Source organism: Schistocerca nitens, chromosome 9, assembly GCF_023898315.1.
Source record: "Schistocerca nitens isolate TAMUIC-IGC-003100 chromosome 9, iqSchNite1.1, whole genome shotgun sequence".
In the NCBI taxonomy this organism is placed as follows: Eukaryota; Metazoa; Arthropoda; class Insecta; order Orthoptera; family Acrididae; genus Schistocerca; species Schistocerca nitens.
Window position 1 is genome coordinate 217784597 of NC_064622.1, and position 15615 is coordinate 217800211.

At 33.9% G+C, this 15615-nt stretch overlaps 1 protein-coding gene across 1 annotated transcript in view; it reads left to right on the forward strand.

The window, feature by feature from the left end:
- Window positions 1-10502: 10502 nt before the first annotated feature.
- LOC126203379 (putative fatty acyl-CoA reductase CG5065) overlaps window positions 10503-15615 on the forward strand; it is a 190116-nt gene continuing 185003 nt past the window's right edge. Inside the window, exon 1 of the mRNA XM_049937676.1 lies at window positions 10503-10822. Coding sequence (XP_049793633.1) covers window positions 10601-10822 — 222 coding nt within the window. The 5' untranslated portion in view covers window positions 10503-10600. The remainder of the gene's footprint in view (window positions 10823-15615) is intronic.

The following is a 15615-nucleotide window of genomic DNA, read 5'->3' on the forward strand; positions in this document are numbered from 1 at the left end:
TCTAAACAAAAATTCATAATCATCAACCATACCTAGATAAAACCAAACTTCTTTCATCCATGTATGTATGTAATTATGCACCTAGGGTTTTTGCTGTATGTTACTATGCCAAGTTAACTAAAATACTGGTATTTAATAGTTTTAGTAAAATCAACCAAGGGATTTAGCAAGCTTTTCTTCTATCTGTATGTACGTAAGCAGAATAATGTTCTTGTTATAAAGATGTGTTGATGCCAATGATAAGATTTTGTACATGATGTAAATATATAATATTTTATATTGTTCTGTACTTTGACGAGTCCAATATCATGAATGTGATAATGCGGGTGCTAAATAAATAAATGAATAAAATAAATGTTGAGTAATGAATGTCATTTTTCCTTCTAGTATTGTAATTATGTACCTCATTGTTCCTTTGGAACCATAGTGGATTATTTACAACAAACTTCATGAACGAATAAATATACTGTGAGGTCAGAATGCCCAACTCCTTAAACAGATGTCTACAAGATGATCACAGATGAGCACTACATATTATTCTTACAGCACATTTTTGGGCAATGAAGACCTTCTTTCTTAAAGATGAGTTACCCCAGAACATTATTCCATATGATGTAACTGAAAGAAAATAAGAAAAATGTGTTAACTTACTGTTGTCTCTCTCCACAAAATTTACTATGATTCTGAGTGCAAATGTGGCTGAACTATGTTTTTTAGGAGTTCCAAAATGTGTTTTTTTCCACTGTAAATTCGAATCAGTAAGGATACCTAAGAGTTTTGAAGTTTCCACTGTATGTATTATTTTCTCACCATGTGTTACACTTATCATTGGTGCATTACCCCTAGAGGTGTAAAACTGAATCTGATGTGTCTTTGTGAAATTCAGGGTCAGACCATTAACAGAAAACCAGTCAACTTTTTCCCATTTCTGTATGTTTACTGGGAGTGATTACAATACTGGTGTCATCTGCAAAAAGAACTAATTCTGCTTGTTGTACATTAGACGGTAGATCATTTACACATATGAGAAACAGTAGTCGACCTAAGATTAAGCCTTGGGGAACCACATTCGTTATTTCTCCCCAGTCAGAATTATGTCCCTGAATTCTGTTGGCTGAATTACTACTAATCATAATTTTCTGCATTATTTTGGTCATATATGACATGATCCATTGGTTGGCTATACCATCAATCCCATAAAACTTCATTTTATCTAGGAGTATACTATGATTCACACAACCAAATGCCTTGGATAGGTAACATAAAATGCCTACCAGAGCTATTTTGTTATTTAATGCTTGTAATATCTGGTGTGTGAACATGTAAATGACATTCTCAGTAGAGAAAGCCTTCTGAAACTCAAACTGTGATTTGCTGAGGATATTATTGTCACCAAGGTGAGGTACTACTCTGCAATACTTCACCTTCTCAAAAATTTTGGAAAATGATATCAGCAGTGAAATAGGTCAGTAGTTACTGACATCTCTGTTACCATCTTTCTTAAAGAGGGATTTAACAATGGCATATTTTAGTCCCTCTGGAAAAATGCCGTGAGTTAGTGATGCATTTCATATTTCAGACAATACCAGACTTATTATATGGGAACAAATATTTAGTACTTTATTGGAAACACCTTCAAAACCAGAAGAGCTTTTATTCGTGAGAGAATGTATGACCCTCTTAATTTCAGAAGTAGAAGATAGTGGTACATTCATATGATGTAATTTTATTAGAGTTACTTCTTCAGCATATTGCTCTGATCTTTCCCTTGAACTGTTGGTCCCTATGCTTTCTTCTATGTTTAAGAAATGATTATTAAATACATTTTCTACCTGTGGATTGTAATTTATAACCCTTCCATTCAGTTCAATAGTGATTGCTTATGGCCTTAAATCTGTTATCAGAATTACTGATTTCTGACATTATGTGCATGTTTCTTGATTTTTTAATAACTTTTTTAGTAATTTTGAGTAGTTTTCTTAGTGCTCAACTACTGTGGGGTCTCTACTTGTTCACTGTGGCTGAGCGGTTCTAGGCGCTTCAGTCCGGAACTGCGCGACTGCTACTGTCGCAGGTTCGAATCCTGCCTCGGGCATGGATGTTGTTTGGTTAGTTAGTTTTAAGTAGTTCTAAGTTCTAGGGGACTGATGACCTCAGATGTTCAAGTCTCGTAGAGCTCAGAGCCTACTGAATCAACTCTACTTGTTCTTGCCAAAAGATACATTTCCCTTTTCCTTTCACAAGACCCTATTCTGAGCTCAAACATAATGAGGTATCTTGAACAAAATGACCTCCTCAATGCCAACATGTGAAACTCAACTTGCACTCTTCTCACATGATATATTGAAAGTTTTGGTTAAAGGCAATAAAGTAGATGCAGTATTTCTTGATTTCTGAGAAGTATTTGACTCAGTGCCACTTCTTGTCAAAAGTACATCATGCGGAGTATAAAGTCAAATTTGTGACTGGTTTGACGAAATTTTGTTAGGGAGGATGCAGCCTGTTATCTTGGATGGAGAGTCATCACCAGGTGTAGAAGTAACTTTGGTATACCCCAGGAGAGTGTGTTGGGATCCTTGCTGTTCATGTTGTATATTAATGACCTTGCAGACAATATTAATAGTAACATCAGACTTTTTACAGATGATACAGTTCTACAATGAAGTACTGTCTGAAAGAAGCTGCATAAATATCCAGTCAGATCTCAGTAATATGAGGGTTGGAACTTTAATTGTGGGAACTATTTATTTATAGCTTGTACAAAATAGGTACATGTTTCAAAGTTTTACTGACCTTCAAAGTAGTCACCAGGATTGTGTATAACTCATTGCCAGTGATGTGGAAGTTGTAGGATACTTTTAACAGTGCCAGTTGTGTTGACGGTTTGAGCGGCATAGTCTATGGCCCAACGAATTTGTAGCAGTTTTGAAATGAATGCTGTTAAATGTTTCCTTCAGGTTAGAAATCAAGTTGAACTTATGAGGGCTTGAGTCAGGGGAGTGCAGTAGGTGGTATAGCACTTAGCAGTCACATCAGTCAAACAATCAGTAACAGCTTACACTGTACGTGCTTCAATATTGTCCTGCAAAATGATGGTCAGCTCCTGCACAAAGCATCATCACTTCTGTCTCTATGCTGTTCATTTTTGGAACAAAACCTACATTGAACTTAGAAACTTATGAAAATATTGATTAAGTGTCACCTAACCATGTGAAATTTATAGATGTCCACATATGTTACTGTTGTGCAAACCTATAACCATGCTGACCACAACTTGGTCACATTCAAACTTTGTATCCATTAATGAGGAATTATTCTGTGATTCTTAATGGGAATGTGCTGTGTAATATAAGAAAAGATTTTATACTTCTGTATTTCGACATGGCTCAGTCTGCCTATTGTAATTGTGTACTCTTCGCTATACATTCATAAGTATTTCAATATGGCACATTTGGTAGGACTGTACCCCATGAGACAATTTAATACGTTTTTAAGTTGACAGGTATATCTTTTATATTTACTTTATGTAACAGGCAGATCTTAATGTAACTTTGCATAACCTGTACATACACCTCCCAGTAATGTTTGAGTGGAAAACATTTTGGGTTGTCCCATGCACTGGGGTGTATTACGTAAAATGTTATCCTCCAACTTTTATAGTTTTAAGGCACCCATTATAAATGTAAACACCAACAGGGTTAACATCTAAATTATGTGAACTTTGTATAGTCCATATACTGGGAAGATTATCTCGTTTTCAAAGCATTTAAAATCCTGTAGAATCTCATCTGTAGCAATTGCCCAAAATATGGAAATTATTAAGCACTTTAATATTAGAAACTGTGAATTTGCCGTTGGACCAACTCCACTGAATCTCCAATCCTTATGTCATTTAACAGTATGATGCAGGTAGTTGAGAAAACATATTTTAACTGCTTTATTGACAGCTGATATTTTTAATTAATAAGGGAGAATGCAGGAAATTTTTTTATTACACTTTTTCAAATGTACTTAATCCAGCTGTAATCCAAGTCAAAAATGGTTCAAATGGTTCGGAGCACTATGGGACTTAACATCTGAGGTCATTAGTCCCCTAGAAATTAGAACTAATTACACCTAACTAACCTAAGGACATCACACACATCCATGCCCAAGGCAGGATTCAAACCTGCAAACGTAGCAGTCGCGTGGTTCCGGACTGAAGTGCCTAGAACCGCTCGACCACCGCGGCCGGCTCCAAGTCAGGGGTTAATATTTTGCATTATGTTGATTCATTATGTTTGTCACACAAATGCACTGATTTTCATAGAACTAAGTATTTTGTCATGTTGCTGACATACATTATGTTTTTGGCACTGGTTCCACTATGCAACAAGGAGATCAATGTTTGGCAGGCAACACAAACAACTACATATTACCAGTGGCACCTGTAAAACATTGAAATATCAATACTGATTCAGTTAAACCAGTATCTACTCTTTATGGCACTGAGTTTAGTACTGCAACAAATTAATAATATAAATCTTTTTTGATTTAACACAACCTGTAATAATTCATTCCATTTTTGTGAAGATCTCTGGCATGGTTTTAGCTTCACCTATTTTAAGATCAGACAAGTTTGACAATGATGATTTCCATTATTTCAGAAGGCATTTTATTTCTTCTCAAAAACTGGACATTTGACACACCATGTTATTTAATTAATTAACAAAATTTGAAAATTTAACTACATGCACTGTCAAAACTATGCAATGGATCCCTGCCTAGTTTTAATCTCCCTGTCTGAGCAATCTGCTTTCTGCAAAAGTATTTTGTGCCCTTTTATCAAACTTGACCACCATTTCTCACAGAAGGGGAAATATGTGCAACATGCCAGCGATTGAGGAATATTTAGAGATTTAGTTTAAAAATTCCGTTTCAAAGATCCCAGCCAAGTCTTTACAAGTTTTCACCCAGTACAACTTCTGCCAACTGCAGATGTCCCAAGCTGACTGCTTGTCAGAAATGAGACAGTTCTGTCTATTTAAGTCAGATGACGAAAGATACCTTCAGCCTTCTTGTGAATTTGGTGGTGAGTTCACACCATCAGTTAGCTAATAGCAAGAGCAGGAGGTGGGTCACATGTGAGGTTGTCATAGTGTTCTGGAGACCAGACCACAGTCAGCTCTCCTCCTTGTAATCCAGACTTCAGCCACAGCTGACATCTCTTAGTCTCCAGACTTCTGAGTGGATGGCCTTATGTTGTCTGCCATCACTGCTTGGCATGACTGCCACAAGCTGCACTGTGTCCTCTGCTGTTCCCTGTCCTTGTAGTTATGCACAAATCTGAGACAGGCAACCTACCTACAATACATCTTTACAGTGATTAATTATCTATCCCTTTCATAATACTGTTAATATTCCATTAATATTCCAACATGGACTTTCCGTTGTTTAAATATCTTGGTCTCTCAAATTTTAACAAACTAACCAAAAGTGACCACCCATTGCCTGTGAATAAATTTGAAAACAAATCATAATAACAAAGTGGGTAAAGGTAAATAATTTTTTTCAGTGAAGGAATTGGATTAATGTATAACAGAGGGCTTGGAATTTTGATTCTGGGATAACTATATAAAACTATAGTGTTATTGATAGGATTTCCAGTTCCAAGGAAAGCAGGTGCTGACAGCTGTGAATGTTACTGTACTGTCAGTTTAATAAGTCATGGTTGCTAAATACTAAATGATTTCTTTACAGAAGAATGGAAAAACTGGTAGAAGCTGACCTTGGGGAAGATCTGCTTGGATTCTGGAGAAATGTGGGAACAACTTTGGCAATAGTGACTCTATGACTTCTATTATAAGGCAGTTAAAGGAAAGGCAAACCTACATTTTTTAGCATTTGTTGCCAATTTTGACTTGAATATTGATATTCTAAAAGTGGCAAGGGTAAAATACAAGAACAAAAGGCTATTTAAAATATGTATTTAAAATATGTACAGAAACCAGAGACAGTCATAAGATTCAAGGGGCATGAAAGGGAAGAAGTGGTTGAGAAGGGAGTGAGACAGGGTTGCAGCCTATCCCTGATGTTATTCAGTCTTTATATTGAGCAAGCAGTAAAGGAAACCAAAGAAAATTTTGGAGAAGAAACTGAAGTTCAGAGAGAAGAAATAAAAACTCTGAAGTTTGCCAGTGACATTGTAATCCTATCAGAGACAGAAAATGACTTGGAAGGACAGCTGAACAAAATTGACAGTGTCTTGAAAGGAGGATATAAGATGAACATCAAGAAAAGTGATACAGGGGTAGCAGAATATAGTTGAATTAGATTAGGAAATAAGACACTAAAATAGGTCTATGAGTTTTCTTGTTTTGGCAGTAAAATAGCTGATGATGGCTAAGGTAGAGAGGATATAAAGTATAGACTGGCAATGGCAAGAAAAGTGTTTTCAAAGAGGAGAAATTTATTAACATCAAATTAAAGTGTTTCTGAAGAGAGAAATGTATTAACATCAAATAAGAGTTAAAATGTTAGGAAATATTTTCTAAAGGTGTTTATGTAATTATATTAGATTAGATTAGATTAATTATTCATTATTCATTCCATAGACCCATAAAAGAGGGAATCCTCCTGGGTGTGGAACATGCCATATAAACACATTACAAAAATGTAATTAGAAAAACTTGAGTTTTATTAATTTTAATGATCCTCAGTCAATAAACAGTAAAATTATGTTCATGAATTAAAATTAAACTTACATTTGCTTTCACTAAACCCATAATTCACACAGTAGCTAGTTACTTAGCTATTACAACCAAGTATCGTCAAAAATTAAGGTAAATTATTCATTTCAGTGATCCTCAGTTACGAATAGTCAGATCATGTACAAGATTTAAAATTAAACTTTCACTATTGACAGACTTAAGACTTACATCTGCTTTCCATACATCCATCATTCACACAGTAGGTAGTTACTTGGCTGTTACAACCAAGTATTGTCAAAAATTAAAGTATAATAAATTTTCATTAAAATGGTCTACTGCACTTGTTGAGAAACACGTGGATGGAATAGAAAGAGCTGGCCACCAATTTTTTTTAAAAGTATGTTTAAATTGTGCCTTGTCTGAAACTAAACTCTTAATGGTTGCTGGTAACTTATTGAAAATATGTGTTGCTGAATACTGGACTCCTTTCTGGGCAAGAGTAAGTGATTTTAAATCTTTATGTATATTGTTCTCATTCCTAGTATTGATACTGTGTACTAAGCAGTTAACTGGAAAAAGAGATGTATTATTTACAACAAACTTCATTAAGGAATAAATATACTGAGAAGCTGTGGTTAATATGCCCAATTCTTTGAATAGGTTTCGACATGATGTTCTTGCATTTACACTACTCATTACTCTTATTATACGCTTCTGTACTCTAAAACTTTTTTCTCTGTTTGTGTAGTTTCCCCAAAATATCATACCATATGACATAATGGAGTGAAAATAAGCAAAATATGCCAGTTTTTTTTATATTTATACCTCCTGTGTTTGACATCATTCGCATTGCAAACACAGACTTGTTTAGGCGTTTTAGCAGTTCGTTAGTATGTTGCTCCCAACTGAATTTATTATGAAGTTGAAACCCCTAGAATTTTACACTCTCAACTTCTCCTTTTCCCATGTCATTGTATTTTATACACACACCAGAAGGAAATCTCTTGGAAGTTCTGAACTGCATATAGTGGGTCTTTTCAAAGTTTAATTACAGTGAATTGGCTATGAACCACTTATTAATGTCAGTAAAAATTTGATTAGCTGCCCTTTCTAAATTTATATTTGATTTACTATTTATTGCAATATTTGTATAATCTACAAATAAGATGAACTTGGCATCTGGTAATGTAACCGATGTCAGGTCATTAATATACACAAGAAACAGTAGTGGACCTAGTATGGAACCTTGGGGAACAACAGATGTAATTTCTTCCCAGTAAAATGATGTCTGATTGCCTACCGCTAAAGTGTTATGTAATGACACCCTTTGTTTTCTATTAGTAAGATACAACTGAAACCTCTTTGCAGCACTACCAGTGACACCATAATATTTTAATTTACTTAAAACAGAATGCTGTGATTCACACAGTCAAACGCTTTTGACAGGTCACAGAATATGCCATTTGCTTCTAATTTGTTATCCAATTAATTAAGGACATTTTTGCTGTAAGTGTAAATAGCTTTCTCAATATCAGAACCCTGAAGAAACCTAAACTGTGACTTTGACAGTATGTTATTTTCACTAAGGTGCTTAAGTGGCTGCTTGAACATAACTTTTCAAAGATTTTTGAAAAAGCTGGCAAAAGTGAGATCAGTCATTAATTTGACAGCATTTCTTTGTCCCTTTCCTTGTGGGGAGGTATAACTTCAGCATATTTAAGCCAGTCCAGGAATGTTCCTGTGACAAGTGATTGATTACACAAATAACTTAAGATATGACTAAGCTCGCATGAACACTCTTTTATTAACTTTGTTGATATGTTATCATAACCACTAGAATGCTTTGATTTCAAGGACTTTATGATGGATTCTATTTCTTTGGGTGAAGTAACTGTCAATTGCATTTTACTGAGACTGCTTGTTTGCACTGGTCTCAGATATTCCCTTGCATTATTTAATGAACCTGACAACCCCATGTTATCAGGAACAGAGACAAAATATTTGTTTAAATGGTTTGCAACACAACATGCGTTTGTTACCAGGGTTTCATTTATTATTAGAGCTATTTGTTCCTCCTCATTTCTGGTCCTACCTGTCTCTGACTTAACTATATCCTATATTGTTTTTATTTTATTGCTGGATGTATTTATCTTCTTCTCATAATGCAGGTGTTTAGATTTCTGGATAACCTTCTTCAATATTTTGGAGTGTATCCTTCTAAGGAAGTGAAACTTGGATGATAAACAGTTCAGACAAGAAGGGAATAGAAGCTTTTAAAATGTGCTGCTGCAGAAGAATGCTGAGGAGTAGATGGATAGACCATGTAGCTAATAAGGAGGTACCAAACTGAATGGGGGGAAAAAGCAATTTGTGGTATAACTTGACTGAAACAAGGGATTAGTTGATAGGACACATTCCGAGGCATTAAGGGATAACAAATGTAGTGTTGGAGGGAAGGTGTGGTGGTTAAGAATTGTAAAGGAAGACCAAGAGATGCATACAATAAGCAAATTCAAACGAATATAGCTGTCAGTAGTTATTTGGAGATGAAGAGGATTGCACAAGATAGAATATCATGGAGTGCTGCATCATGCCAGTCTTCAGCCTGAAGAACACAACAACAACATCACTGTGATATAGAGATACATTGTGGCGTACTGCATGAGATTTGTAAACAAAGGTCTGCTTCCATAATAATGTACATTATTAAAGTAATATCCTAGGTTAATGCCTTCATGTAACATTAGTAGGCAAGGGGCCATACAAGAATACTGTCATTTTGCAACTACAGATGTATATAAACTTGATGTGAAGACACTGAAAGAATGGGTGTATCTAAATTCCTTGGAGTGCATACTGAAAATAAAATGAACTGATACTCTCATATCCAACAGAACCTAATAAGAGTGAGCTCAGCTACATATGCTATCAAAATGATATCTTCCACTAGAGACTTAAAGACCACAAAGTGTCCACACACTTTGGCTGTTTTCACTCCTTTTTATGTTATGGAATTATCTTCAGGGGGAAGTCAGATTGGCAAAGAAAATTGTGAGGCCCCAAAAAATACTAATAGAATTATGTGTAGAATACCTCACAGAGCTTCATGCTGTAAACTTTTCAAAAAGTTTCAAATAATAACTACTGGACCCCAATACATATATTCATTTACATGTTTTGTAATCAAGGACACAGCTCTACATCGCTGTAATAGAAACTGTCACAGATATGAAAAAAGAGGGAAGGAAAAACTGCATTATGAACTTAAGAACCTGACAGTGGTGTAAAGAGATGCCAAATGGTATGAAACAGAAATTTTTACCTCTCTCACCAAACAGATAAGACATCAAATAGCCAGTGAATATTTATTTAAAGCTAAATTAAAGAAGAGTTTTATGCATGAAAAGGGACATTCTATTTAGAAAGGACTAAATAACTGTCTGTGATAAATTATATAACTGTATGTCAGATGGTTGTCTTTTATAAATGTGCAATCCTTTTTTTTTATGAACTACTCTGAAGGAAAGTTTTTGGATGAAGTTCATGTTGCACATAAATATATATTACTACATAAAAATGAGTGAACTGCATTAACCACTGTTAGTGAAACTGCATCTCTCTTCTAAAATGTAATACTGATAGGTCCATTGTTTTCAAATTATTGAATATTAATGAGAGTGTGACTTGCTGATACTGAACTGACCATGTGGAAGTAATTAGCATATTCATTGCGACAGTAAGCTAGGACAATGCGTACTTCCTGTATTTGTTCTCTGTCATTCTGCAGCTTATTACCAGGGAAGTCAAGTGCACTTGTTTTCTGTGGTGGTAGCGTATGTCATAATTTGAACATATATCTCTCAGTAGACTTTTTCTCCAAAAAGAAGAAAATAATTTAATTTTGAAAAAAAATGACAAACTGTGAGTCACACCAGTGTGAAGAAGAGAAAAGATATGTTTCAGGGTTCTTTAAAGGAAAATCAGTATTTGTAACTGGAGCTACTGGTTTTATGGGGAAAGTCCTCATAGAAAAATTATTGCGATCTTGCCCTGACATTGGAAATGTGTATGTACTAGTGAGAGAAAAAAGAAAAAATCCATATGAACGTATCAAGGATCTTACTGCAATACCTGTAAGTATAAAAAAAATTTTTTCTTTCACACTGACATTTTAATGTGCAAATTTGTCATTTGTGAGTTTTGGAAATATTTTATGAAGATACTCATCATACTATAATTTTTATTTTGGTGTAATAAAAGACATTAATTTCAATGTTTTAGTGCTGAGTTCTTGAATAGTTTTCTTATTTTCTGGAAATCCTCATAGTTGATTCAAGGATGATGACATCATATTAGTATATATCTAATAAAATATTTTAAACATAAGTAAAATTATTTGTACTGGCTGTCATTTGGCAACCTATTAGTTTAAGCACTGCAGTTACTTCATCAGTGGTTAGTACAGTAAGTTATTTGAGTGGTACTTTCCAGATTTATGAATTAAATACATAATGCAGAAACTACAGTATTGTGTCATACATATTTCTCATAACAAATGCATATTACAATAATTGCTGCACTGGCAACAGGATAAAAAATTCTTGATGTCATAATATATGCATTTAATTTTATTTTCTAATGAGGAAACTAACTGATTCAGGTAAATTATTTGAAGTGGATAATTGTCCAGATATTGCAACTCACAATAAGGCTGACATTAATTGAAATATCTTAGACAATCTCTTCATTTAAAAATAAGAATGAAAAGTATAAAAGTAATAGAAAGGGCAGGAAGTTAGAAACTGCAGAGCATAGAAAGATAAGTTACATTCAACAGGTCAAAAGAAACTTGTAGTGAGCAAGCTGAAAGAGAAACTCACATAATTCCTCTCATTTGCATTTATCTTTCTGTTTCTTCATATCTTTCCTTCCTCCCTTTTTTCACTTTGTAGGTCAGGTCAAAAGGAACTTGTAGTAAGCAAGCTAATACAGAAACTTACATAATTCATCTCATTTTTGTTTATCTCTTTGTTTCTTCTTATCTTTCCTTCCTCCCTTCTTTCTCTTTGTAGGTCAGTCTCAGTTTTTTCCATTATGTCTGATGTTATGTTAATGAGTTACTTTCAAGTTACATGGATCATTTGCAGCATAAAGTTAATCATACTGTTGTGGAATACAGAGTGTACATATACAAGTTAGTAATTCCTACTCACCATCTTTTACACATCACAATAATATAAATTCTTCTATGGAACAGAAAGAGCTTCAATTTGTTTTCAAATTTCACTTTGCTGTTTGTCAGAAATTTTGGTTGGGGCATTGTGTGCACCCCTTTCTGTGCTAAAGACAGCCCTAATTAGGAGTGATGAATGTCATTTTTTCTTCTGGCATGGGAATTATGTACACCATTGTTCCTTTTGAACAGGATTTTTTATTCCACAGCCAATGAAAGAGAAGAAGGGCAAGATAAATAATAATGAATACAGCATAGTCACATAGCCAGCTCCAACTACAACAGAAATTCAGCAACCCGGGTCTCATTAAAAATAAATAAATAAATAAAATCTTGTGCCAAAATATTCAGTGCTTGGGCAACAAAACACTTGAAGTGAGAGTGGTCCTGAATGAAAAAGAACCAGATATATTGTGTATCAGTGAGCAGTGTAATAATAAGAGACTATGATTTGATTAATTATTTCTGTAGATCAAAACATAAAGGTGGAAGTGTTGCCATATATATGAACAAAACTGGAAGTCTACAAGATACTGAATACTGTAAATATGTAAACCTTCCAGCTTACATTGAAAAAGATTTTGAAATTACTAGTGTAATGAGTGAAGAGCTCAGAATTATCTGTGTATACAGGTCACCAAATGGTAATATTACAACATTTCTGAAAAAAACTAGGAAAATTATTACACAAGATGAAAATGAAAGATGATGTAATATGTGGAGACTATAACATAGATATGGATGAAGAATCAAAACCTAAACAGAAATTGAAAGGGACATTATTACAGTGTAACATGAAAACAATTATAGCTGTACCTATTAGAGTGACTGATCAAAGTCAGAGCATCATTGACAACATAACCACAAATATTTTAAATAGTAAATGTGAAGCAAAAGTTCTACAGACAGCAATCTCTAACCATCATGGATCAATAATTCACATCAACATAAATAGGAACTCAAAAACAGAAGAAATGTGAGATAAGAGAGAAGTCAGGATTATCAACGTACAAAACAACACTAAGGAAAGAAGAATGGGTCAAAACAATGCAAGCACAAGGTACAAATGAGAAGTATCAAGCATTTCTTAACACACTATTGCATCACTTTCATGTAGTCTTCGCCAGAGTAGCCTCTCAGAAAAAGCAGGGTCACAGTAAGAAACGGATTATGAAAGAACTAACTGAACTCAGGACTAGAGTGAAGGAACTCAGACAAGCAGGGAATATGGAGACATTTAACAGTATCAGAAGAATTAGTAAGAGAAGCAAAGCCATTTCAATAAAGAGAGCCATACCAAATTCAAATCAAAAAGTAAAACAACATGGTATATAATCAATAGTGGAAGATATAGCCAAAAAAGTGTAAAAAAACAGCAATTTTATTAAGTCAATGCGAACTGATGACAACATAGTTACAGATGGAGCAAAAATTGCTAATATACTAAACAACAATTTTATAGATGCTGTACAAAATTTAAAAGGGGAAACAAATCATCAATGGTCAAAGCATGTTAAAAAAAACACTTGACCAACCATCCCACTCAATGTTCCTGGAACCAGTTACAAAAACAGAACTCATAAAAATAATCCAGAAATTAAAACCGAATAAGTCTGAGGGAGATGGTGAAGTATAAAATTATATAATAAAACATGTGAATGAAGAAATAATCAGACCTCTTTTGGATATTGCAGGCTGCTAATTTAGAGAAGGAGTATTCCCAGAAAAATTAAAAGTAAACAAAGTAGAACGAATATTTAAGAAAGGAGACAAAAATGATCCAAATAACTACAGACCAGTGTCTTTAATCTCTGATTTCTCAAAAATACTAAAGATATTCATGCATAGTAGGTTTACCACATTCCTGGAGAAAAAAAATTTTTTTTCTGATTCCAGTACAACACAGTTTCCAAAAAGGGAAATCTACAGAAACTGCCATCTCAAGCCTCACAGAATCCATTATCGATGATTTAGACAAAAGAATGTCTGTGTCTGCTATGTTTCTGGATTTGTCTACAGCATTTGACACAATCACCAGTACTACACTTATTAAAAAAACTTGAAAGCTGTGGTATTCACAGACATGCAGCCAATTGTATAAAATCATACATCAGCAACAGCAAGCAGTTTGTGGAAACGGAAACTCAATGCATATCTGAAGTCAGAAATATTAAGAACGGAGTGCCTCAAGGATCTGTACTTGACCCACTTCTGATCAACCTATTTGTAAACAATATTGATGTCAATGAGAAAGATAAAAATATACTATATGCAAATGACATGACATTAATGAATGCAGAAAAAAATCTGAAACACTGGAAAGAAGTGAATTTATGTCAATAAATAACACATTACAGTGGCTTATACAAAATTATGTAATTTTAAATCTAAAAAAGAAAATGTTCATGGTGTCCACAAATAGAGAAAAGCAAGACCACATAGATATATCCATAAATGAAACAAGACTGGAACAAGCTACCACTATTAAACTTTTGGGGATTACAGTTGACAATAAGCCTCAGTGGAGTCAACATATAAATAATATTTACTGTAAATTAAGCACTGCAATATTCATTATGATACAGCTTGCACATTATGCCAACAAGGAGCTTCTATATGCAGTGTACCATGCTCCATTTGTGCCACACCTACAATATGGAATTACTATTTGAGAAAATTCCAGCAGCAAAATTACAAAAGGAATATTTACATTGCAAAAAAAAAAGCTGTTAGGACCATCTTGAACAAGAAACAAAGAGATTCATGCAGAACTGTTTTCCATAGTCTAAAAATACTGACATTTTCATCTCTATACATTTATAAAATAATAATATCATTAACAAAAGGAACTGCAGTACTAGAAAGAAATGCAGCCATTCATACATATGAAACATAAAATGAAGGCCAGCTGAGAAGTATACAACAGTGACTGAGAGTTGATGAAAAGGTCCTTGATACTCAGGTGTCAAACTCATAAAACGCCTTCCAAAGAGTTTGTAGGACAATGTTAGCGAAAAGACATTCCAAAATGTTTTAAAGTATTATTTAATGGAAAAAGAATTTTATAGTGTAGAAGAGAATATGTATGAATGAAAAATGCTAGTATTACTGTTATAGGGGTACTGTAACTAATAGAACATATTATGATATGTAAATAACTTGAGAACATGAATACTGAGAAAAAAATGTAAATATGAGTATAATGTAGTATTCAAATAATTTTCAGGACCTAGAAAAGGGATGAAAATGCGTGCAACATTATTATAAGTATTGCCTCTTAGATGTATTGAATTGTAATAAATAGGTTAAATACTGCAAGAAAATAGGTTTAAGTTGACTTTTCCTATATTACAAGTACACACATTGTGCAAAATGTAATCAAATGGGACCAAATAAAAATCAGTCAATCAATCAATCAATCTGTTGATTATTTATAAGAAACTTAATGAGGGAATAAACCTACTGTGAAGCAGTAGTCAAAATGCCTAACTCAATAAACAGATGTCTACAAGTTGATTGATGGTGAGCACCACATATTATTCTTACAGCAAGTTTTTATGAATGAGATCTTTCTTTTTTAAAAATGAGTTACCCCAAAACATTATTCTATATCACATTATTGAATGAAAATATGCAAAATATGTCAGCTTACTGATTTTTCTCTTCCCAAGATTTGTAGTGTCTCTGAGTGCA